Source organism: Nesoenas mayeri (assembly GCF_963082525.1).
Source record: "Nesoenas mayeri genome assembly, chromosome: 1".
In the NCBI taxonomy this organism is placed as follows: Eukaryota; Metazoa; Chordata; class Aves; order Columbiformes; family Columbidae; genus Nesoenas; species Nesoenas mayeri.
The window spans coordinates 35,957,408-35,981,933 of NC_137541.1; the positions used below are offsets into that span (position 1 = coordinate 35,957,408).

Here is a 24,526-nt window from a genome sequence, read left to right on the forward strand (position 1 = left end):
TTTTCCTTTTATTTTTTTTGCTTTATGCTGCTTTTGTTTATTTGTTTTAAGTTGCTGATATTCTTTTAACTCCTTTAGCTAATTTGCAAGGTGTTACTTTTCTTATGTGAAGATGCTGACGGTTGGATGTGGAAGGCTAAAGCTGTTTAACCATCCTGACTCTAGTTCAAAATGCAGACAGTTTGGTTTTGAAGAACATTAGGAGAGTGCTGAGCAGCTTTAATTTGCATTTGGAGCTTCTCCAGCATGATGCAACTTTTCTGCTTGATAAGAGGTGCTTCGAGTAGCCTGTGTTCTGTCACGGTGGCAGGATGAATTGCAGTGGTTGCTGCACATTTCATGCATGACCGCAACAAAAAGGACCATTCCAATTGTGCAGTGTTTGGAATAAATGTGTATGGTAAAACTGCAAAGCAGGGGTTCATAAAGAATGTCAATATTTATCCATAAGTAGTATGTTTTTAATGGGAGTTTTTCTCTATCTTTTAATCACTGTTACATTTAAATTTGTTGGAAAGTCTTTATTTTATAAGTACTGTGTTTATTTCTCCCTTTACAATGTTTTACTGTTTTGGTATGAGCTTACAGACATTTCATTTTATTGTGTGACTTAATTACCTTGCTCAGTAATCATATTCCCTTCCCTTAGGCCTCCAAATCTTCCCCCTAAGCCCCAGAAACACAGGAAGCCCAGACCCCGATCACAATATAGTGCTAAGTTGTTTAATGGTGATTTGGAGTCATTCATCAAGGTACTGGCACCAGCCACCCCAGTGGCTGATCTCAACACTTCTTACTATAATGGTCACCACCTCACGTGAGCTGAGGCAGATCATTATGTTTAAATCTGTTCTGGGGCTCTTTTCTTTCCCGGTTGATCAATATAATACTTCCTGAAGTCAGAGGGAAAGAGGGGGATTCATTTTTCATGTTAGCCTCCCTACAATTTTGTTAATCAAGTAGGGATAGTATTGACAGCCTGGTTTTGTTAGGAAACTTAGCATCATACAGAAGATAGAACGTAGTGGTGCATCCCACGACTTAGCACAATTTCCTGTTTGCCATTTTCATTACATTCAGCATCTAAAGTCTGTGCAGAAGCAGAATCACCCTGGGTTTGATATCCAGCTTTTGATTTCCTGTGACTTTAGGAATTTATTATATTGTGTGAAATTGTGATCACCGCTATTCTGAATCTTGTATCTTTGCTGTATTTACTATCTTCTTCTTTCTCATACTTTTATTTCTAATAATGCTTCTAGCCGAGGCCGAAGGAACTCTCACACGAGACATCAGGTATAGTTCTGGTGACAAGAGAACCATCTCCGCCTCGCTCTCGGGTTGCATTCACGCCTGCCTCAAAATTAGCTCTTTCAAAGACCTGAAGGGAGAAGTTTGCATTAAGAAATGAATCTACAAGTACAGCAGACAAAACCAAACCAGAGCACAACTCTGGAGTGATTGTAGTCTTAAATGATGGATATTTCCTTATTCATTAACAGCACCTGCCCATCACAGTCAATTATTGCCTCTGGACACTAGCTGACAGAGCTAAAGGAAGGAAATCTTCAAAAAATATGTAAAAATACATTTATAAATGCAGTGAATGAAATTCCTGACTTGTGAACTGGGTTTGAATGTTACTAGGATTTTTTATTCTTCGTGCACAAAATATCTATCAGCAAATATTTTGAAGAATGAATTCTGCATTCACTGGCACCATAACAGCTTAGCTGTCTTCAAACAGAGCTTTCAGCCACCCTCCGTACAGCTGTAGGGAAAACTATTATTAATATGCAGGTGGTGCTGTGAGGTGCAGAGACTTTCAGGAAATCATCACACAGTGCAGGAGATTAATATCATAAACAGTTTCTTGCTCAAGGATGAAAGTAAGTGAAGAAGCAGAAACTCCCACAACAAAAAGCCTCTGGATTAGAGAAGCACAGAGCAAATTGGGAGATACGCCACCCCGTCATTTTCCCTCACAGGGAAGAGGGTTATGCTACATGGCAGTGTGGGTTGCAGGGCTTACTTGCAAGTGGAGAATCCAACATAGTTAGTTTTTCAAAAGGAAAGAAGGAAAGAAAGCTGATGGCCTTATGACAGGCTTGCCAGCATGGGAGGTAACCTAGGAAAGCATCTCTGCCCAAAAACCATATCATTCCTGATAGGGATGAGTCATTTTGACAGACTCAAAAGGATTATAGCTAGTGAAGTACAAAATTCCACCAAATTGCTTTTCGTTACGTTTTTGCATCATAAGAAATTATAATTAGCCCCAAACATACATTCGTGACTACACATGTCAGATTAAATTCACAGCAGTGGTAGGGTCACTGTTCTTGACATTTCACCAACACAGATTGTTACTTCAAAGTATTTTCCAGTCATTAGATCCAAAATCCAAAGATGTTCATTTAGATTATTTCAGGAAATTACTTAACTACAAAGTTGTGCCTGTTTCTGAACAGATTCTCCAAAAGCAGGTATGAACGTAATCTATGTTTTTGTAATTTCTTACTGCAAACACTATATTTTCCGAGGCTTTATATTCTTTGCGTGAACCAGTTTACTAACAGGAGATACGGGTGCATGCTGTGCATGTTTTCTAATACACTTCTTTTTTGGAGAGCCAGTCTGCTCAGTGTTGGTGAAGATGACAGTATTCCTGATTTTAGCAACTGACCTGTTACATGGGATTTTTTCATTCAGCTGTTACTGAATCATGACACAACTCAAACAGAAGATGCTCATCCAGACATTACTGATTGTTGGGTAGCCAGTCTTTCCTTGGTTTTAAATTAAAAGACAAGTCACAATTTAAATAGTGTAATTTGCGGTACAGTCTTTTGTAAGCACCACTAAAACAACATGGAGCACACAGAAGATCGGGAGTTAAGTTGTCTTGAGAGGTGCATTGTTTCATTGCTTCACTGTGTGTTATTTTTCAAAATTTTTTTAGTAGTTGGCTTTTCTTCTGCTTGGGCATCATTCATAAACTTCCCATTAGTGTAATTTAGCATGAAAAAGAAGGACTAGTCTGTAAGAGGAAATGTGTATTCTAAGTTACAGGGTGCTTTTGAATTCATGAGTTTGGAATACAGACTGGTTTTATATTAAACTTTCAAATGAATAAGTTAGTTCTCTGAGCGTTTACATATTTGGAATTCATTTGGAAAGAAAAATTATAGCTTCCAAGGCAAAAATTTCAAAGGTACCTATTATTGATGAAACAGTAATTTTTCCAATATAAGCACCAACTTTTCTAAATAATTTTTAATCATATGATTTGTGCCTTTAATAAATATTTGATGACGTGTAGTCATTAATGTACTTAGGATAATGCGTCTATTTTTTTAAAGTGCCAAAACACACTAATACACTGCTTTTTTGGACTGTCACAAAGGACTGTGACAGTTCTTTTGGAAAATCAGCAGCGTAAAAGAAAAAGACAAATAACTCTCGGAAAATCAGTGTATAGTCATCTTCTCCCCCTCCCATCACATTTTTTTCTCCTTTATTAAGACACCTCTACTTAACTGAAGATGCAGCTGTATCCTGCAGCTGTATCATGGCTGAGACCAGGAGCTTTGGCTCCTGAGCTCTGCCCATTGCAGGTGGGGAGGTGTGGGCTGTGTCCTTCCTTTCCCAGCACCTTTTGTGCCTACAGAAGAGGCAGCTCAACCACATCCTCAGCTCACAGGGGCTGCAGTTGACCAGCCAGTGTATCACCAGCTGGTTCAAGCAGCCCGAACCAACGTGCCAGGCCGTCATCTGCCCCATGTTAGGATACGCAGATCAGCAGAGCACATAGGGGTGTCCAGGTCAGGAGGGAGGCACCTGGTATACCCCATGCAATGTCATTTGGTGACTCCAAGAACTCTTCTGATAGTCCAGCAGGTCCAGAAGAGGTTTTGTCAGCTGTTTGTGATCAACATTTTTACAAAAAAAAAAACCAAAACAAAACCAACACTCAAGGAATTAGGTCCTGTGTAATTAGGTCCATGTAAGATTTTCTCCACCAGAAAATGAAAGGTAAGTTAAATGGATGCAGAGAGATCATCTTCATCCTGAATTATTATTCTTAATGATAAACTTTTTACAAGGCAAATTCACTGCTTTAACTCATTTTGCTTCAAAAATCTAAAACACATGCATGAGCTTAGATGTCACATACAGTGTTAGCCAGATACAGTGGCAGAGGTAGAGAATGAAGTCTCTGAAGTTCCCAATACAATTATTTTAATGGAGAACCGTAATCTTTTCTCTTCACCTGTTCCATTCCCTCCTTCCCTAAATGGGAAGAGAACTCTCTTAGAAACGATATATTTTCTTATGTATTTTTTTGCCAGCACTGTATGTCCATCTGGATTGACCAAGAAAATGCATTTTCACATTCAGTCCAGAGTAGGGAGGTTTCCTCTTTCTGGTCTGCAGCTCACTCTTTCTGCTTCTGTTTTTCCAGGATTCAGGACAAGTCATTCCTCTCATTGTGGAAAGCTGTATCAGATTTATCAACCTATATGGTAAGCTCTGAAACATAGTATGTCATTTCATTAGTGCCCTGACTTTTTTGTGCATCTTTTACATAGTGTATTTACCACCACAGCATTGTCTTCAGAATAGAGATTAAAAGTATTTTTAAAACTATATTAATTTCTCACCACCGTCTCCCATCTTTACTGCAGGTCTTCAGCATCAGGGAATTTTTAGAGTGTCTGGTTCCCAGGTGGAAGTGAATGATATTAAAAATTCATTTGAGAGAGGTAATTGCATTTTCATTTATTCGAGCACCTTAATATCTGACATTTAAAAATCTTTTAAATTCTAATTACTTTCTTGGTTGTTTAAGCAGTTTGTGTGCACTTTGTGTACCGCATCTAAAAATTTGAACCATCATATATGCTTAAAGATGAAGTGTAATGATGACACCTACATGTTTTTCCCCTGTTAAGTTCTAGGAGCTGGAAGTTGGTTTTCATTTTGTTTAGATGAGGCGTATGACTCTTGAGTCAACTGTAAACTTTAATCTTTTGTTAATGATAAACTGCAAATAATAGTTTGTCTATATTTTCTTTTAAAGAACATCAGAAAGGAGAGATTATGGGTTTTAATTAGATTCAAGAGACTACGTAATGCGATTTGAGAACCCTGTTACTTGATCTTCTGGAGTATGAGTGCTCAGCTTTCTGGTCCCTCTGCCAAAGTGGCATCACGATCAATGAGAATAGGGCTGTGAAAGGGTCATTCCTTTTTCAACCAGTGGCTTCATTCCCAAAGGAAACTTCAGCCCCAGACGAGAAATCATGGGAAAAATACTAGGAAGTAAAAACAGCTTTTTAAACATGAGTGGTTTGCAACACCCAGCCTAGGATTGCTCTGCAAGGGGGACCAGGATCCAGCAATCCCTTAATTGTGTTAAAACAATACTAGTTACTTTTTTTTTTTTAATCTTACATTCTCTTTTCTTGGCTCTTAGAAGCTGGTTTTTTTAATTTCCAGAAAAACCTTTTGCAGATCATCTGCTAATGAGAAAACCCTTGGAGCAATAAGTCTTGTGACTAAAAGCATGAAAAAAATATGCACAGTATTTTTCTCCCCAGGATTAGTTCTAGATCTTGTTTAACCTGATCTCGTCTTTGACAAAATACATGAAGCAGCTGTTTTTACTTGCTAAGTGAAGCCATGTTCTCCTATACGCCAGCTTTTAAATCTGCCTTATTGTTAACCACTTATTCTGGGTAGTGGTATTCTCCAGAATATCTTCCAAGATACATACATTTTAAAATGTTTCAAAATGAAGATTAAGTCTTTTAAGTTTCATGTAGTTCAGCCATGGCTGAGGTTTCCGTTTGGGTTTCAGTTCCCATACAGTCTTTTCACTAAATGCTTGCATGTATTCCTGAACATTTTAATTTTTCAGAATGAAAACAGATTTCCGGTTCAAAAGAGCTATCTAACTCAATTTGCTTTATGTAAACTCCCAAAGAATAGTCTGAGAAACCCTATTCAAATAAGACCATTTGGCTTTTTTATTTTACTAACTGTAGTTCACAATGTGTCCATAAATACGTAGTTGGAAGTTCAGGACCTAAGAGATCAATAGATTATGTAATTTAAAGGAAGCTTTATTTAGGCTGCCAGTTTCAGTTTAATCATAGCCCAGGGATTCCTAAATCAGTGTTTATTATCTTACTTGGATGCTTGCATTGCCACCTCCCACACACTACAAACAAAAAAACCCCAAAATGTCACTCACTTATAAAAATGTTGCATGTAAGAATGCTCCTGCATGTGTGTTTCATTCACTTTATTTACTTTTTAAGGTGAAAATCCTTTGGCAGATGACCAAAGTAACCATGACATTAACTCAGTTGCTGGAGTACTGAAGCTCTATTTCCGAGGGCTGGAAAACCCTGTCTTTCCTAAGGAAAGATTTAATGATCTTATTTCTTGTATCAGTAAGTAGAAATCTCTATTTCTTTCTCAATATAATTTTACTTTCGTATATCCAATAGCAGCCTGAAAAAAAGAGCTAACTTCACAGATTTTTCTGAGACAATTTGTTTGCCATCTGTATCAGTCTGGGTCAGCTATTAGTCATGCTCACAGCTGTGGTTGTTCCCTTTTCCCAGTGGGATTAATGTACAGTAAAACTCTTTGTTTAATAGGGCAGGAAGGATATTTTTTGGTATACAAGAAATAGTTAAATTTAAACACATTATTATTTTCCTCTGTGCACTGGGGCAGACAGAAGGCAATGAAGTCATGACCGTGCAAACAGAGGACGTTACTTTCCACAAAGATTTTCGTGCCCCGCAGCTTGGAGTCAGCACTGGTGAATAAGTGACCAAATGCTTGACATTGTGAGGTTCTAGACCTTTATTGTGCTCAGCTTAAAACCAGCAGGAAAACCCCTCCACGCAGGAGCGGAGGGGAGCAGCTGCATGTTGTCTGCAGAAAAGCCCGCTCTGCCTTCCCATAGACAACCCGTCATGGGGCGCCTTGGAGGAGCGTCACAGGGGTCTGGGCACTGCTGGTGTTCATAGCTGGACACAAAGAGCTTGTAGTAATTTAGGAAGTTCTCAGTGGATGAGTGAATTGCTCTGGCATGCACCAAACCTCTTCCAGTTCGCAGATCCCTGCAGATGTTGGGGAAGGGTGAGGCCAAACCACCCATCAGTAGGTTTACTGTTCCCTGCAGATCCATCAGAAAGTGGTCAGAGGTGTGAGCTTTGTGGAAGAATTTCCTCCTTTCAACCCTTCTTTTGTAACATGCCTGCTTCGGCCAAATGGAGAAGGAGGGTTTCACAGGAGACAACGGCCAGTCCTGTGGGATATTAGTTAGGGCAGGCTCTCTCCAAACTGTTATTTTGGCAAAGGGGTCTCAGCCCAGCAGGCAGGACTGCAGATCAATGTGTGCACAGTGTCTTGGGCTGACCATCAGATGGGCTTTTCTGCTCACTGCTGGGGAAACCCAATGTGTGTGGTTTTCTTCCCAGATAAGGAGGATTGCAGTAATTCAACCTGGAGATTATGAATAGGTGGATCGTCCATGTGCAATATTTTGTGTTTCCTTTTTTGCTGCTTTTCTGCAGCTGTTGCTTTTTACAGGCTCAGTGGTACTGAGGAGTCCTGAAGGACCTCAAAACTGCAGTTTAACAGTCTGATCCCTGATGCTGAGGGGGACATTGTCTCTTTAGGAAGCATCATCTTGGTTCTGCATGAGTTCAGCTTTAGTTAACTGCAGTGCCACAGCCCAGAAAATGTCTGTGAGTCATAGAAATTGAAATCTAAAAAGGGACCATTTTGATTGAATGAATTTCTGCATGACAGGGATGATGGAACTTTACCTAATAATCCTGCACTGATTTCCATAACTTCTCAATGAATTAAACCATGTCTGCTGGAAAAAAAATATTGATTTAGTGGCTTCTGTTGACATAAAATTACCACATCCTTGGATAAGCTGTTCAAGCGATTAATCACTTTCATCGTTAAACATTTGTACCAGATTTCCTTTTCAAAATTTCTGCTGTCAGATTCTGCCCATTGGATCTCTTTATGACTTTATTATTTTGACTAAGCATTACGAAAACTAGAAATGATGGTACTTGTATGTGGAGATGGTATTGCATTCTGCTGTGTTGAAGAGCTTTAAATAGAATTGCAAAATAACAAGAATGAGTATTTGGCTTACAACTATTATACAAGTGAATGCCTAGGAGATGCAAAAATATTTGCCCAAAACAATCTTTTAAATGTCTTCCAAGAAGAGGAACCTGGATGATTTCAAAGAATTTCCGTTCACCATTGAAGCTTCTGAAGGCAGGCCACGGTATTTGGAAAGAGGGGTAGAAGCTGAAATCCTTAACAAGCAATAGCCTGGAACAATGTCACTGCTTTTCCCAGCCACCTTTTTAAATGGCACAGTTATTGGGAGAGAGGTGTTGCCATCTGATCCTGGTTTACACTGGCTGTTCTCTGAGGCTGTCGTGAACCTGGATTGTCATCTCTACGGCACCTTGTCAAGATGAGGTGTAATGACTGAGTGGTTCTGCTAGGTTTGACTTCTGCTATTGCTGGTACAGAAGAAGACAGAGGATTTTCTTCCTGATAATGTGTTGTAAGAGTCCCAGGTCTGTTTCTGGCATGTTTTGGAGGAAGCCAGGCGAGGATGGTTTCATCGTGGTTTGGTTTGGTTTGCACAAGGTTATCATTAGGGGCACTTTGAAATGTCCCATCAATTCCTTCGTTCAGCGCAGGGAGGAGCGGTCACTTTGGAACAGGCAGGACAAAAGGGGTTTACTCTTTGAACACCCTGGGGTGGTTTTACTTTGTGTTGTCACGGTGTGGGGGTTGGATGTGGTGTGAGCAGAGAAAGAACCTTTCTTGTGCTTTGCACCCACAGCCAGCCCCAGAACCGCCTGCTGGGAACAGTGGGCTATGTGTCTGCATCTTCTCGTTATCTCAGAATCCTGAGGTGGAGTGTTTTTACAGCTGTGTACCTGGTCTACACGCTTCCTTAAGTGGCCCACCACTTCCAGGGAATAAGACACGCTTTTTATTTTTTAATAAAACAACAAGCATTTCAGAATTTACTACCTGTCACAGTTTAGTTCAAATAGCACCTACGTGGCATGTGCTAACAAAAACTGCTATTCTCAAAGACCCTTTCCATTGCTGTCTTTTAACCTTAACACTTTGTACATCTTGCAAAAAGGAAGATAGTCTAGGCAAGATTTTTCTTCTATTTTAGACTTTGAACCTGTGATAGTTGCATTAGTTTCTTTTTCTGTGCTCACATGGCCTCACATATTAAGTATGTTGGTCTTCATGTTAATGGGAGCAGGGCCAGACTCCCTTTCCTCTGTGAGAACACACATTACTGTAGCTTCTTTAGATCACAACGTGCAAGTCCACAAAGGTTTCACATTTTTAATTAAGAGGGTTTAAATACTCTTAGTTCATATAGCATTCCCTATCTGATAAACAGTGGGGAAATTAATAAACATTAAGTTGTTTTCAAAAAGATTTTCAAGATAAATGTGTGTTTTTCTTAATTGTTGGCAGAAATTGTTATAAAAAGTGGGGGCGAGAAGGCAAATACATAAACTTAATGTTCACATAAAACTGTAAAAGGGCGGAATGTCACACATTTTATATGGAAATGTGATGTTGCCAGTGAAAAACCCCTTGAAACTGAAGTGCTTAGTTATGGATGTCAAGCATAATTGAGGCTACAGCTGCAAAATGAACCTTTCCTCAGTACAGCCACTGAGGAATTCCTTTGCATTTATGCATATATTTCCGAATGAAATGGAGCATTGTGATTTAATGCTTTCCCTTTTGCAAATACAGTGGAAACAGTGCAAAATGACTGTGACTTTTAGGGCAATTTGTATTAATTAGACTCATGAGAACAATATTATGCTGTTTGGGCTTATGAACTGTTTTAGATAAAATTTATGCCGAATTATGGTTTCTCCAGAGCAAGCATGAAAAGTAGAACAGAATGTAAAGCATCCATCTGATTATGGGCCATAATTCTGCATTCTCAGCAAAAGAGGTGGCTACTATTGCTCCCAGCAGTACTCAGCAAGCCGGGGGCTAAAATTGAGGTGGTGGGGAAGGAAGGAGAGTTGCACTGGGCTTCTTGTAGAAAAAAGGTTGGGTCAAACACAAGCAAAATATTTGTGATAGGAGTTACATGGCTGATCATAACTCACCTTCACTGCTGGGGGATGGCAGCTCCTCTCCTGGTGTCAGTTCTTATACATGTGAATTACTGTTCACTTTTATATATGTAGCTGTGCGATGCAGCAGCAGACACAGCTACCCAGAGCACCTAGCTTCTGCTCAGGTCATTGTCATTCTTCTTGGTTTCATCTCACTTGCCTTATATTTGATACACTAAGATGCCAGGATGGATGAAAACTTATATATTTTTTCCTTCTGATTTTCATCATTTCAATCCCTTGCTGCCAGCAGTGCCTGTTTACCTAAAGGCATAAATGCTATAAATGTTATGAAAGGAAATTATTTTATCACTTCTCCAGACTATTGCCCATTACTTAAAAAGTAAAAAACTGTATTCTGAATTGTCAGCTCTTCATGAAAGAGTTTCAACAAAATTACAATGGTTTCCTTCCCAAAATGACAGTGGAGACGATTGTGTTTGTCCTTCTGTAATGCCTTCTTAAATAGATCTGAAAGAGCTGTAAGTGGTACTGCTGAGTTAATATATACATATCTTTGAGTTGGATTGGACTCATCTACCAAAGTGGAAGGAGGCATAAATTGTTAACTTCAGCACTAATACATATTCACGTGAATTGCTTGTCAGCTGCAAATTGACCATAAAAATTACATCTGCAAGTGTAACTCAATCCCATGTGACATTCAGTGGGTGTGTAAAATACGCATTAGGCATTCACTTTGCCATTAGTTAGTGCCACACCAAGTGGAAAGAGCAAGTGACTCCCACATTGTAATACCGCATTGGGTTTTATCCTTCAAAACAGTGATCCTAAAGGAGAGAGGTGACTTACGTTACATTTTTCTCCCTCTTCTTCCTCCTTTTTGCTACCCTTGCCTGTGAAATATGCTGAGCTTGCGCTACAGCTGTTACTGTAGCACAGTTCATTCATTGCTGACACCAGGTTTCTCCTTCCACATGTTGTGATCAAGAATATCTACACTTTGCCAAATGTTTGCAGGTCTTTTGTTGCTACTGATGTTGGTGCATGCAAACTGTCTGCTAACAGAGAGTGGTAGAACATACACGATCTGGAACTCGCCATTTCTGAGCTCTGGCTGCTCCCAGGGTGAATCTTCTCGCTGGGTAACCTCTCACCTCCAGTGCAGCAGAGGCCATGCGTTGGACCAAGACCAGGAAAAGTGCAGTGCTTTTGTAGCATTTTTAGCTAAACCAAAGTGATAAAGGCGTGTAGCTGTCCAGTTGGCCCAAAACATTTCAAAATCACCAGCAACTGCTCTCTTGCAAAAGTCTTTTGTTCTCCATCACCAAAGCACTCCATTTATATATTTGAATATTTATTGCCTTTTATATGCTCCACTGATTCAGGATTATTGCTTAATTAAAATTCAATTTACATTTTCATATCGTTATTTAGGATGAATGTACCCCTGTCTTAATTTATAATTTAGTTTTGTTTTGTTTGTGTTTGGTGGCTCATGTTAGTAATTGTGTTTTCTCCCATCTCAGCTTTCCTTTACTCTCCTGAGGCAGATTGTTCACTTTCAGTCTCTTTCATTTTAGACTCTGCCCTTGCAAAAACCTCATCGTGAGTCACCAGGTGGTTAAAATGTGTTATTTCTCCTAGAAGGCAAAAGTGGACGTTCATTGATTCTGTGTGTCTCTGCAGTAAGCAAAGGTGACGCCACCTCTCCAGAGTAGGTTCCAGTGTTCTGGGAGGCTGAAGATCACACTTTTTAAGGCTTGAGTAGCTCAGATTTATGCCTCTCTCAGGCTTTTGAGAAATGGTCCTTAGCCTGTGGCTGACAAAGAGGCAGCTGGCTGATAAGTAATTCTTTCATTTATGCAATGACATTAGTCTCATCTGGATTCATTCGTTCGGTTCAAGGACGAGGAGTGTTTGCAGAGGAAGTCCATGGAAGATCACGAAATAAATATTTTCCAAGAACAATGCAAGATTGCCCCTCAACAGATTTTCTTGTGGAGGTTGTGATCCACCTCTTTAGAGGATTTTATGAACAGGTTGGACAGACATCTCTCAGAGGTGATTGGTGTGAAGTCAAAGAGTGAGACTGTAGATGTAAATGACCTCTGAAGAGTCCTTCAACCTCTCTGTTTTTCGTTTTTTGTGGTAACTGGTGGAGGCTTCTTAGATCCCAAACACCTCTGACACTTAGATGCCTAGATAATTTTGTGAATACATGGAAAACCAATCTCCTTATATTATTAGAGTGCTTTGGTCAACTATTGTCTGATAAAAATACATTAATAGTTCTGGACACAGGTGCCTGGCTCTTCCCCAGAGTGCTATAGTCATGAAGCCCCAGAAGCTGGCCTCTTCCCTTTCCCTTGTTTCACCCCACAAATGTCTCCTGTGCTCTGGGCTGCCCTGTAGCTCCACTTAACAGGAGCGGTGTTCCTATGCCAAACACCTTCTCATCTGGCTGCAGGAAACTCTCCTGCTTGTGGGTTAGACCCCTGTGGCTGAGCCAGGTCTGGAAAGCCAGAGCTTGTGTGTGTCGGACCAGAGCTCCATAAGTTTTGTTCTGCTCAGAGAACTGGGAACTAGAAAGTAATAGCCATCTCTGTTAGTGATATTTACCTGACAGTAGTTTTGATTTGTGGTTGATATTCATGTGTCCTTCACACAGATCTCCCTTCCCTCCTTCACAGTCAGAAAAAACACATTAGTTCTCAGTGTGCTTGGCCTTGCCAGAGGCTTGTCCTGTTGCTTGTCTTTGAGAATGTGAGTCTCGTATCATTAGAGTAATGAACCAGTTTTCAAATCCCATGATTTCTGTTTCTGCCTGGCAGCTAATTGCATTATTAGGACAAGTCATGTAATATCAGCACTTCGGTTTTCTTAGCTGAGAAATGGGTAATACCTCACCAGGCACTGAGGAAGGGCTAATTACAGTTCTTGAAAATCAGAGTAATGGCAAGAGGGCCTCCACCAGAAGTGCTGTGAGAGGGGAGGCACAGCCAGCTCTCTGCAGTGGCTCCTCACAGCAACCAGCCTGTAGCCTGGATGCCCATTCTGCCCCGAGGCTCTTCGGCAAAGCCAGCAGAGGCAAAGCAATGCTTTCCCTTCCCTCTGCATGGGAAACAGCAAAGCTGCAAATTCTTTTTGCCTGGATGCAGAGAGGTCATTCTGCATTCATTCCTTCTTTCCTACGTACACAAACACTCGCACACCGCATACACACAAGCAAATACGAAATGTAGCTCCTCATTTAAAAGCTGCACACAAATACATAATGTTATTACCTATCTCCTTTAAACCAAATCAATGCTGAGAAAGAAAAGCCTTTTGAAATAATGTGGAAAGCACATTAATTTACTACTTGGCAATAGTTTGGATTTTCAATAAAGGGGCTTTCATGGAAACTGGGGCTGGGTTACCAGGAAGGTATGGGAAATAAACACACCTCATTCCAGCATGTAGAGCTTGTAACTGCTGCAGTATAGAGGTGACCTGCTAGTACTTACTACTGATCGTGCCCGCAGTAGGGCAGCTGGGATAGCTCAGCACCGGGCCATGCAGCCAGACTCTCTCTAACTACTCTTCCATGTCCGTGCTGCCTCCTGGAACCAGTTTCTGGCTCATGCATCCTGTGAACCATGTCTAGGAACTGCTTGGAAGAGTTGCAGTTGGCACAGACCACAAAGCACATAGGAGAGTGGGATAACCACTGTGTGGCAGCTGCCTGCTGATATTTATGACTGCGACCCGTCTTGGTTTAGCTCACCAGTTTAGACAGAGCACCAGATAGGCAGCAGAGCGGTGAAAGGAGACTCTGGACCCACCTGGGAGCCCAGCCAGTGCATTTCTCAGGTCTGAATTGAGTTCAGCGATGACCGAACCTGGTCCAGGGCCAGTCTCCAGAACTGGCGGGAAGAGGCGGGTCTGCAGCACAAGGCATTAACCGGGAGAGGCTGTAATGCAGAAGGCAAGTTCTGGTGCTGCATCACAACTTCCATCCAGCTTCCCACGCCCAGCACATGGGGCAGAAAGGCTGGAGAGGAACTGCGGTGCCACCGCACAGCACAGCAGTGCTGCTGAGGCGGGAGCGCTGAAAGATGTAACCAGAGCACCTTTCGACTCCCCTCTCTCAGCCCCACTCCTTACAAAACCCACCTGCGCACATGCACACAGGCTCAAAACCACTCAGACCTACAGCTCTGTACAGAGACTCACAAACAGGCTTGTCAGGGGAAAGGCAGGCTGAGCTGGAGACTCACAAGGTGCCCCAGCTGTAACAGTTGGAAGAGCAGGAACCGAAGATACGGGCAGGCTCCTTCTACTGGCAGTGGCTTAGTTTAAGGAGGTGGAGAAAGGCCCTGCACTAAAAGTGACGTCTGTGGGCTGCACAGAACAGCAGTGTGGCACAACCCTGCAGAAGTGAGGGGACGTAGCATTGTCATCTCCAAGATGTGCACTAGCCAGCGAGAGGAGAATTGTGTTTGCTCTGCGCATCCTTGCGGTGCAAGCAGCTCCCAGGCTTAGAACATCCCTGCCGTGGACTCCAGTTCTTAACCAGTAACCAGAAATACTACTTGATTCATGCAGTCCATGTTTAACAGCAACATAAATTCAAGCTCATATTCCACTTGAGAAAGTGTAAAGGCTTGAACTGATTTTCAGCTAGAGTTTGGGCTCAGTGTGACTCATTAGATTATAAATTGTGAAACCGGTCAGCAGTCCTTTTCCGAGTTTCACCCCATCCAGTGGCATTCCACCGAGCCAGTGGAATCTCCTGTAAATGCAGGTGTGGGAACAGGTTTCCGACTCCGGTTTACTACACTGGCATTTCCTAATGAACTGCAGCACTTCTGTGTGGTAAACAGAAGTCTCGCAGCTGACGTGCTCTGCATATGCTTAGTTCTTGGTACCAAAATACCAATTACCAGACACTAGTTGTTCTTCTAAGAAACACAAGTCAACACAGATTGTGCATCAACAAGTAAATGCTAATTGGTACAAATAGCCATACCAAAAAACACAAATAAACACCAGGAACTCTATTTACAGTTACATACTTTTGTGTAAGTAATTATTTAAAACATGTACTCTTAAATGTCACATTTTGTGGTACAAATGGATTTTCAGCTATTGGAGTCAGCTCCTATTTCTCATTTCCACAGTTCTGAGCATCCATTTTGTTGCCACTGGACAGTATTTCTCATGTAGTCTGCTAAGATTTCCCTTAGATGTTGTTAGTTGCAGCATTCTTTCTTGGCTGACATAAAAAGCATTACTGAAATTGCAGGTTGTTTCTAATAGTGTCATTTACACAGAAAACACATTGAGTAAAAAATTGAGATATTACTTATTTTGAAAAACAATTTATGCTTTTATCCCATCACTACACCACTTGCAGCCACATAACCTTTCTGGCCAACATGGAAGATAATGCACCCTTGTTATAAGACATTAGGAACTGATGCTTTTGTTAAGCTGACCTTGTTCTGCCTGCTTCAGAAGAATTTTGGTAGACTGCTATAAAATCATTTTTGGGAAAATACATGTGATCTTTTTGTTTGTTGTTTACACACCATAAAACATAAGGCCTTTATCCTGCTTTGCCATTAAGAGAGTTATAGCTGGACATTTGCTTAAGAAAACTCATTAAAGAAGCTCGGTGATTGCAATATTATACCTGATATGAACTTTCAAATAAAGAGAATGAATCTGTATTTGAAACTGAGAGCAAACATCTCTCCTTGGTTCTCTCAGGTGATTTATGGACTGGTATTGTGATTTTGTGAGCTGTCTGGCTCAGCACGTGGCCAGGGTTTGACTTGGGCAAATTTGTGACTTCTTAAAGTAAGGATGTTACTTCTAAACTGTGGGAGGGAGAAGGACTTTTAGATCTTATTTTTGTAATACACCAAAATGAGAGCATATTGGCTACAGACATGTGATGGTAGAGTCGAAGTAAATTGAGTGAACTGATTGAATGTTATTTCAGACCGTCATACAAAAGGGAACTTAAAATGCTTCCTTCTGTTTCCAGGAATAGACAATCTCTATGAGAGGGCTCTTCACATCCGCAAACTCCTCCTTACTTTGCCCAGGTCGGTCCTTATAGTGATGAGATACCTCTTCGCCTTCCTCAACCAGTAAGTGCTTTATAATTCCCCAGCGTACCGTATCTCTACCTTCCTCTGCTGCTATTGAAGTTCTTTGGATTTACTCATACTCTATGTAGAATTTACATGTGAGCTCCATTTAACACAAAAGCTGATCTAATTGGCAGTGAAAACAGAAGGAAAACACCAGTTTTCATCCAAATTACAATTGCATTTGTCCAAAACTGAGCAAGGTTGGAATAAGACAGATTAAAGTGTTGTCTGAAATGGGGAGTGCAGGCTACAGCACTAAAGCTGGTAACAAAATAAGCTGATAAGAGAAATAACAAATACAAACTGCAATTAATAGTTCACTTAATTTAAAGTAGATTTTTTTTTTTTCCTTATCTCAAGCTGATTTTAATCTCCTAACAGGAAAAATAAACAGCTTATTCAAGAAGCACAGGCACTACAAGCTACATGTTTGATGCTACGCACTGCCAGCATGAGACACGGTGTTTGCTGCTTCTATTTTCTGATGATAGGGCTACCAGTATAGAGAACATACACTCCCTGTGTATGCTTTGATATAAAGTAGCTTGGTTTTCACATTGCAACGCTCAGGCAGATGCTGGAAGGAGGATAGTGTGAGAAAGGCAAAGTGGTGTTCATGTCTTCGTCATCCCAGAAAAACTTCTCCATTCTCAAAGAGAAAACAAAAGACAGTTTGAGCAATCACACTGTGTTTCTCCCTCCAGTCCTTCACAGCCCTTTCTTGTTTTGCTGACCCCGGTATTTTCACTGAAAATTTGGCTTCTTATGCACTTTGCCCTGGTTTTCCCCTAGCTTTTCTCTTTCTGCTGTCATATTATGCATTTCCTGTTATATCTGTTTTCATATTGCCTTTTTCCTCTTTTTATTCCTAAATTTGCCCTTTGCTGATTCATTCTGTCTTTGTGACCTTCCCAATTTCATCCATCCTTTCTGTTCCTATAGAAACAGGGTCTTTGCATCCAGGTGATGTGTGTGTGCCTGTATTCACAGCTGTTCCCATTTCCTTTCTTCTAGTAATTTCTGAACCACTTTCAAACAATGTTTGAAAGAGGGGCAGAGATCTAAAGTTTTATGAAAATAACCATTCATTTGAAACATTAATTCATCTCTGCAAAGTGACACAGGGTTGTAATGTCTGTAAATGTCTGTGTAAATGTCTCAAAGGCTGATATCACAGCTTCTCCCCTACAGATTGACCAGCTGTATGGGGTTGTACTTGTTACATGGTCATGTCATCTACATCTCTGCTCTCCACATGAATGCAATTCAGAAAGCAGGCTAAATCCCTTACCACCTGCAAATTGCTCCTGGTGCATCCACAGGAAAAATGTTCCCATAGTTTGACTTTCTGTAAATCCAGCTCTGCTTTTTGCATATGCAATTATGCCTGCTTGGCCATGGGAAGTCACCAGACCTCATGGCAGACCTCCTCTGGTCTAGTCTGCCACTCAGAGCTTTTGAAGTCAGATCGAGTTGCTCAAGCCAGATAATCCACAGCCTCTCTGGGCAGTCAGTCCCAGTGCTTCATCACCCGTATAATGAAGAATATTCTTCCTGCTTCCAGTTGGAATATCCCTTTCTGTGACTTGTGTCTGTTGCCTCTCACCCCTTTGCTGCACACCTGTGTCTGACTCTCTCTTGTTTGTAATTTTAATAGTAGAAGGTTGCAGCTAGATTGTCCAGTAGCCTTCTCTTCTAAAGGCTGAAGAAACCCAGTTCTCTCCGTTTTGCTTTATAACCCATATGGTCCAGATCCTCAGCCATCTCCATAGTCCTTTTCTGGACTTGCACCAGTTTGTCAGTCTCTCTAGGTTAGAGATAGTACTCATGTGCAGCTTCATGAGAACCAAGTGGAAGAGGAACAACCAGTTCCCTTGAGGTGCTGGCTTTGCTCTTCCTAATAAAGTTAAAAGTGCAACTACTATTCTTTGCGTGGGGCGCATTGCCAGCTTCTTGTCCAGTGCTTTTCCCAGTGTTTTTCCTTGGGAATTGCTATCCATCAGTCAGCTCCCGACTGTAATAATACATGGGGTTATTCCATCTCATGGGCAGGACTTTGTGCTGATCCTTGTTGAACTTTATTAAACCCCTGTTCGTCCATTCCTCCATCTTGTCAAGATCCTTCTAAATGGCACCCCTGACCTTTAGTGTATCTTCTGCCCTGCCACAGTGTGGCATCATCTCTAAGCTGGCTGAGTGTGTGCTCCATCCCATTGTCTAGGTCATTCATGGAGATATTGAGCAATATCAGCCTCAGTGTTGAGCCCAGAGGAGCACCACGTACTGCCAGCCACCAGCAGAACTTCACTTGTTTCATGATGATAGTTGTCATCTTTTTCACACATTCTTGCACACCTATAAAGGCTGGACCACTTTATAAATCAGTAGAACAAGATGTCTCCAATTAACACTCATGACATCATCATAAATCATGGCATAAGAAAAGGGAGACCATGATAAATATTACAAGCTGATTATGAGGAGAGTCATTTAGAAGGTTTGCCTCTTCAGTTTGTATTGTTTCTACATGAAAAACACTCTCTCAAATTCCCTTTCTAAAGGGAATATGATGCTGTATTTAAACACAACCAGACATCATAATTCATGTGCTGCTTCAGAGTCTAGAACAACATTGAGGTAAAGGGCATCCCAAATGGATGCTTCCAAAATGAAATTCTAGTGGAAGTTTGTGGGCAAAAGGCAAGGTGCTCAGGGATTTCAGGTTGTATGGTAAAAACAGAAACTAGAACTTAATTGCTTCCAGAAGAGAATACAGTCTGCCTAAGTTATACAGCCAGTTAATGGTAGACATGCATCAAGTTCTGGTGGGAAGAGATGGGCATGTGTACCCACTTTGAATCTAGCCCACTTGGACCTCCAAGGATAAGCACTGATCAGATAGAAGCAGCAGCAGTTAATGCATTTACGTTAGCCCATCAGGTCAGTGTATAGTAAACACAGCAGTGTGGGAACACATATATGTACATACATATGTATGCTATGAACTCACTTCATAGTGTATATAGCCTATTGAAGAAATCCTCTTTTTGTCTTGTTACTTTATATGGGATTAAGTGTCAAGGAGAACAGGAAATCTCTGAGATGTGATCGAACATAAAGTTTCTCTAGTTTTCAGAATAAGGTTAGTCACAGTGGAAAAGTCAATTTTTCTTGATTTTTCTGTTATAACAGCCTTTCACAGTACAGTGATGAAAACATGATGGATCCGTACAACCTGGCCATTTGTTTCGGGCCAACCCTGATGCCTGTTCCAGACATACAAGACCAAGTGTCTTGTCAGGCACACGTGAATGAGATAATCAAAACTATCATCATCCATCATGAGGCTATTTTTCCGGATGCTAAAGAACTTGATGGCCCAGTGTATGAAAAATGCATGGCTGGAGATGACTACTGGTAAGTCAGAATATTACCCTTCTGTCTCCTTAACAACATCATTAGGCTGGTTGTCTGGATAATTCCTGTGATACAGAATTACTTTCACACACAACAGAAGTATGAAGATAAATGAGAAGAGCATTTAGGTTCACATAGTGAAGTGTTAGCCATAAAAAACATTAAGCAAAGGCAGTTAGGATGAGATTCCCTACAACATGTTGTGAAGGAAGCTACCTTTGTGTTCAGCCCAACACAGCCAGAATTCCAGCTGTACTGTGCAGAGCACACAGCCAGGTAGGAAACTGGCTCTCTGGCTGTGAACCACCCTACCAAATTTCAGCTTGTGATGCCTTCCCCCTGCTCCTCTCTTAGCACTACACACACACTTTTTATACATGAAAGGATCCAAAGGTTCTTGGAACTTCTTAATAAATGAAGATGTTATTTCTATGAGAGGTGTGTAGGCTTCTTCAGTAATTGCGTATTCATAGCGTGTCATGAGAATTATATTGCGCATAGCTTTACAACGTTGTAAGAATAATTTTAAATTAATCTCATAGGGTGGCATGTTTTTGAGATGTGTGGTTTGTCTCTCTGCCTGACCTTCTGTCTCCATCCAGTGACAGCCCATACAGCGAACATGGTACATTGGAGGAGGTGGACCAGGACGCGAGTACGGAGCCCCACACCAGTGAAGACGGTACGTCTGTTATGTTACTGTGCCTTTGATGGGAGCACGTTTTACAGGTGTTTCATGCGGGAGACCTTCTTCCTTTCCTGATTGCGTCTTATTTGAAAGAAGGGGTTTTCAGTCCTGGTGTTCTGTGGCAAAGCCGTCATCTTTAATCTCTGTTTGTGTGCGTTTTAACTCTGATTCATCTGTGTTTGACCAGCTGTTTCCTTGTTCTCTCCTGATTTTCCCAGTCAGGAAGGGCAAGAGAAAAACTATTTCAGTCAGCACATATTATTTTCTGATACAATTATACATTTTTAGTGTCTCTTTGTCTTTTGTCTGCAAAATCCAAACTTATCAACAGTTTGTCTTTAAATATATCAACTAAAGAATATTTGCCATTCAGCAGGCTCTATTTTGATATAAATTTAAAAGATGTTCCATCTAAAGGATTTAAAACCACTGTGTACCCCCCGCAGTGAAACTTCTGAACAATAGTCATTTGCTATAAATATTAATCACATATACTCTGATAGTTCTGGGTACGATAGATATCCATGAAAAAATGGATGCATCTCTATTAGATCCACTCTTTTTAGTCAGATTTCCTATAGGTGTATTTGACTGTGACATGTTTCAGTTGGACCATCCTTCACATGTCCCTCCCAGTAACTTCTGCTTGGTTTCAAGCAAATATAACAGGTGGAAAGAGGTGTCAAAATTGTTAAATAGCTGACAGTTTCTTGACAATTAGTAGCCAGTTAGAGGAAGAGGATTCAGAGTAACGCTCCCTGTAGAGAAAAGCTGCAGTGTGAACTCACTGCGTAACTGGCCAGCAGTCAGCCCAGACAGAGCAACCAGCACCTGTGCACTGAGCACCAGCAGAAACAAAAGCTGCCCTTGCCCGTCTCAGAGGATGTGTGGAAGGAGGAAGGGGAAGAGACAGAGAGGGGGAAAGGGGAGGAAAAGAGCTCCAGCAGAGAAGGACTTTTATTTTTGTTTTTCCAAAGGATGTCATGAGGGATACTGATTTGGAGCTGGGACAATTGCCATAGGGAAGGGGAAGAGGAAGATGTATCTATAGGAAACCTGGCTACACGGGTCCTATTGCATACAGAACAATGTAAACAATAGTTCCACTCGAGCTGTATCTGTCGGCTTTGTCACGTCCACAAGCTGTCGGTGACAGATTGGCTCTCTGCCCCTTTGCTGCCGTGAGGAGGGACAGGCAGAGTCTGTCAGTGCAGCTGCTTGGAGAGGAGGGGCGGTTGGGTGGGCAGGCGTCACAGAAGGGAGAAAAATTCAAGGTAGGAGATAAGTTGATGTTAATCTTCTGCCTGGAGTGTCTACCCATGCCTGAACCCACAGCAGGGAATATTGACAGTTTTACAAGACAGCTGGTACATGGGTTCCTCTTGACCAGCTCTGTAGAGCTAAACACACCATCTTCCTACAACACAGTTCCACTAAAAGGTGCGAACAAAGTCATAATTGCGCTGTATTTTTCCAAGGAACTATAGCTATGTTTTATTATAAGAGCTCCTTCTTCCATTAGAGGTATGAAGCAAGAGTGGAAGCCGAAGGAGTCTGTCTGTCTGTCTGTCATTTAGAGCACAAGTGAAGTAATGAAATGCAGGCAACACACCAGTTCAGTATATTGGGGCTGACTTTTGGGTCCTGTGACCAAACTGAGAGATGAAGGCCTGAATGGGCATGGAAAGGTGGAGCTTTTCATAAGCAATCAGAAACTGTTACTTCAAAGCCGTGCCTAGGAAAGATTAAAACATAAGCTGGAGCCAGAGGAGCAGGACCATTTTTTTGCATAGTACATCACCTGTGCCTCAGTAGTCATGGGCTTTACCCACCACTGTGTTGGTTATTATCAATAACAGTTTTACATTCCCATTGTGGTGCTGCCTGTGTTACAGCTCTGTCACTGGTGGAGACAAACCCTGGAGAGAATAACTGCCAACAGGAGAGAATTCTGTTAAAAGATTTAACTGCTCAAGACGTGGCTTTTTGTTCACCAGATCAGTCAGCAGTTTAATTCTAGTTGGCCCATCACACCTTTTTAATTAATTCAGTGCCAAAAGGAAGCAGCAGAAAGCATTTGTGTTTACATCAAAATAATTGTTAGCGTGAAAATATGTGTGATCTAGGGGAACACTGCTGCAAAGATAAAGACTAGCAAGCCTGGATCACTTACAAAACAGTGTTGGCCTTCAGTTCCCAGCCTGCAAGCTCTAACCCTTTTTTTTCCATGGCTATGGCTGTCCATTATAATAGCACATTTTTCTAATGTAGGTTACAGGCCTTAAATTAGATGCACCTACCATCTCTTTGCATATACATTCATGTGTTTGTCCTTTGGACAATTCCTTTTATAAAATGTCCTTGATAGCAAATATGAGAGTGGGTGAGAATTTTTCAGTTTCCATATCGAACTTCCTGAGAGTCAGTGATTGATTGACCTGTGATGGACGAAAAGCATCTGGAGTATTTTGGGGGTTTAATGTGATTGATTCATTGAGTATAAGCTGAATGCATCACTGCCAGCTCTTTGTGGAAAGGGAGACGCACCATTGTTGCTGTATTGATCAGACATGTGGTACTTAGGTATTTCCCTCTGTTAAGAGGTGGAAGAATCAGATTCTATAACTAATTTTTTTTTAAATGTTGAAAATCTGATTAGTTTTATACTAAGATGTTGTATACATGCACAAGACCAAGCAGCTAACCCCACAGGAATTACTGTGTTATTGAAACATAATCCAGATGCTATGATCAACAGCAAAAGGATTTAATTTTCTACTTTAGTTATTGTTGTTATAAGAATTATTTGCTGTATAAAGTTAAACTAAATGTGAATCTCCCTGTGCCTACTAGAATAAACCTGTCTGTAGGGGCTGGCTCCGTAGCACTAGGAATGTTTAATTACAGTTTAGAAAACACAAAGACTTTTTAAAAATTAAAAAATAAATTATGTCTGCAGAGGTAGAATCTGGTAGCTTGGGGAAGAGAAGGCTGGAATTTACAGTTTAGCATATAAACACTTCATAACTGCTTAAGTTTAAGCATATAAATTGCCTTTTTTTTCTAAGGTTACTACTTGTGTTCTTCTATTTCTGCTGATCACTGGAGAGAGAGAAGGAGGAGATGCGTTTTGCTGTAATGTTTTCAGTCTTCTTTAAATGTGCAGAAAGCATCTCTAGTAAGGAAAACACGAAAGGTTCTTCTTTCTCCTAAATTTGGACAGGAAATTTAATGTGTGAAGTTCAGAACATTTGTACTCAAGCTGAGGCACCAAAAAAAAAATCTATCTGTAATTTTGCTGCAGAAAAACCTTTACCTGTAAGTGCCTCTGCAGTAAAGATTCAAAGGATATAGTTCAAGTTTTACTGAAGCAGGTTTTAGCACATTTCCTTTACCTTCAGTTTGCTGGAGATGTTTTATTCTTGTTGGAGGCATATGGAAAAGGGTGACTAGGTTTGTTTTCAAAGGAAGTAAGAGAGAATTTCCTGAGCAAGTTAAACAGATGGGTTTCTCCTGGGAAAACATACATACAATTAATATCCTACTGTTCATAGATATCTCATAAACATAGGGTAAAAATTAAGGTGGTAGTTCTACTGGAAACAAAAATTACAGGAGCACGTAAGGCTGTAAGTTATTGTTGTGTCCCCAACACAGTAATTTTCCCGCTCTTCAGCAGTGCGTTCTGTGATCAGCATTTTGCCAAATTCTGTTCTGTCAACACCTTGCAGCATTTCTTTACTTTTTCCGTTCCTCAGTCAGGACTTAGAAATGGCAAAGCTGCTGGTCTCCTCTGCAGAAGAGGATAAACACATGGAGAAGGAACCTCTTCCCAGAGAGTTCAAGGACGTGCTGTAGTCCCAACAGCCAGGGTACATCTGGGAGAGCTGAGGAAGAGCAGAGTAACAGCAACCCCCCCCTAAAAGTGCAGGGGATGGTCTCCCCTCTTTTCCTTAGCTCCCTGTGCCCTGGGGCGCAGAGGGCAGCTCAGTGCTACCTCAGTGCCATCACCCCGCAGGGAGGTTAGTGCCACATCTGGAGCTCCAATCCCAACATTTAAATTAGCTCTTATGGTT

The 24,526-nt window shown here is 41.1% G+C and overlaps 1 protein-coding gene across 2 annotated transcripts in view; it reads left to right on the plus strand.

The window, feature by feature from the left end:
* The window catches only part of SRGAP1 (SLIT-ROBO Rho GTPase activating protein 1), a gene marked incomplete at both ends in the record, with an annotated part of 142,434 nt that overhangs the window by 111,102 nt on the left and 6,806 nt on the right, over window positions 1-24,526 (plus strand). Inside the window, 7 exons of one of the 2 annotated variants that reach the window (XM_080358401.1) lie at window positions 650-752; window positions 4,466-4,526; window positions 4,689-4,766; window positions 6,327-6,461; window positions 16,237-16,342; window positions 19,538-19,762; window positions 20,365-20,444. In XM_080358401.1, coding sequence (XP_080214527.1) covers window positions 650-752; window positions 4,466-4,526; window positions 4,689-4,766; window positions 6,327-6,461; window positions 16,237-16,342; window positions 19,538-19,762; window positions 20,365-20,444 — 788 coding nt within the window. Of the gene's footprint in view, window positions 1-649; window positions 753-1,262; window positions 1,297-4,465; window positions 4,527-4,688; window positions 4,767-6,326; window positions 6,462-16,236; window positions 16,343-19,537; window positions 19,763-20,364; window positions 20,445-24,526 lie in introns of both variants that reach the window. The other variant, XM_080358402.1, reaches the window with a different exon arrangement.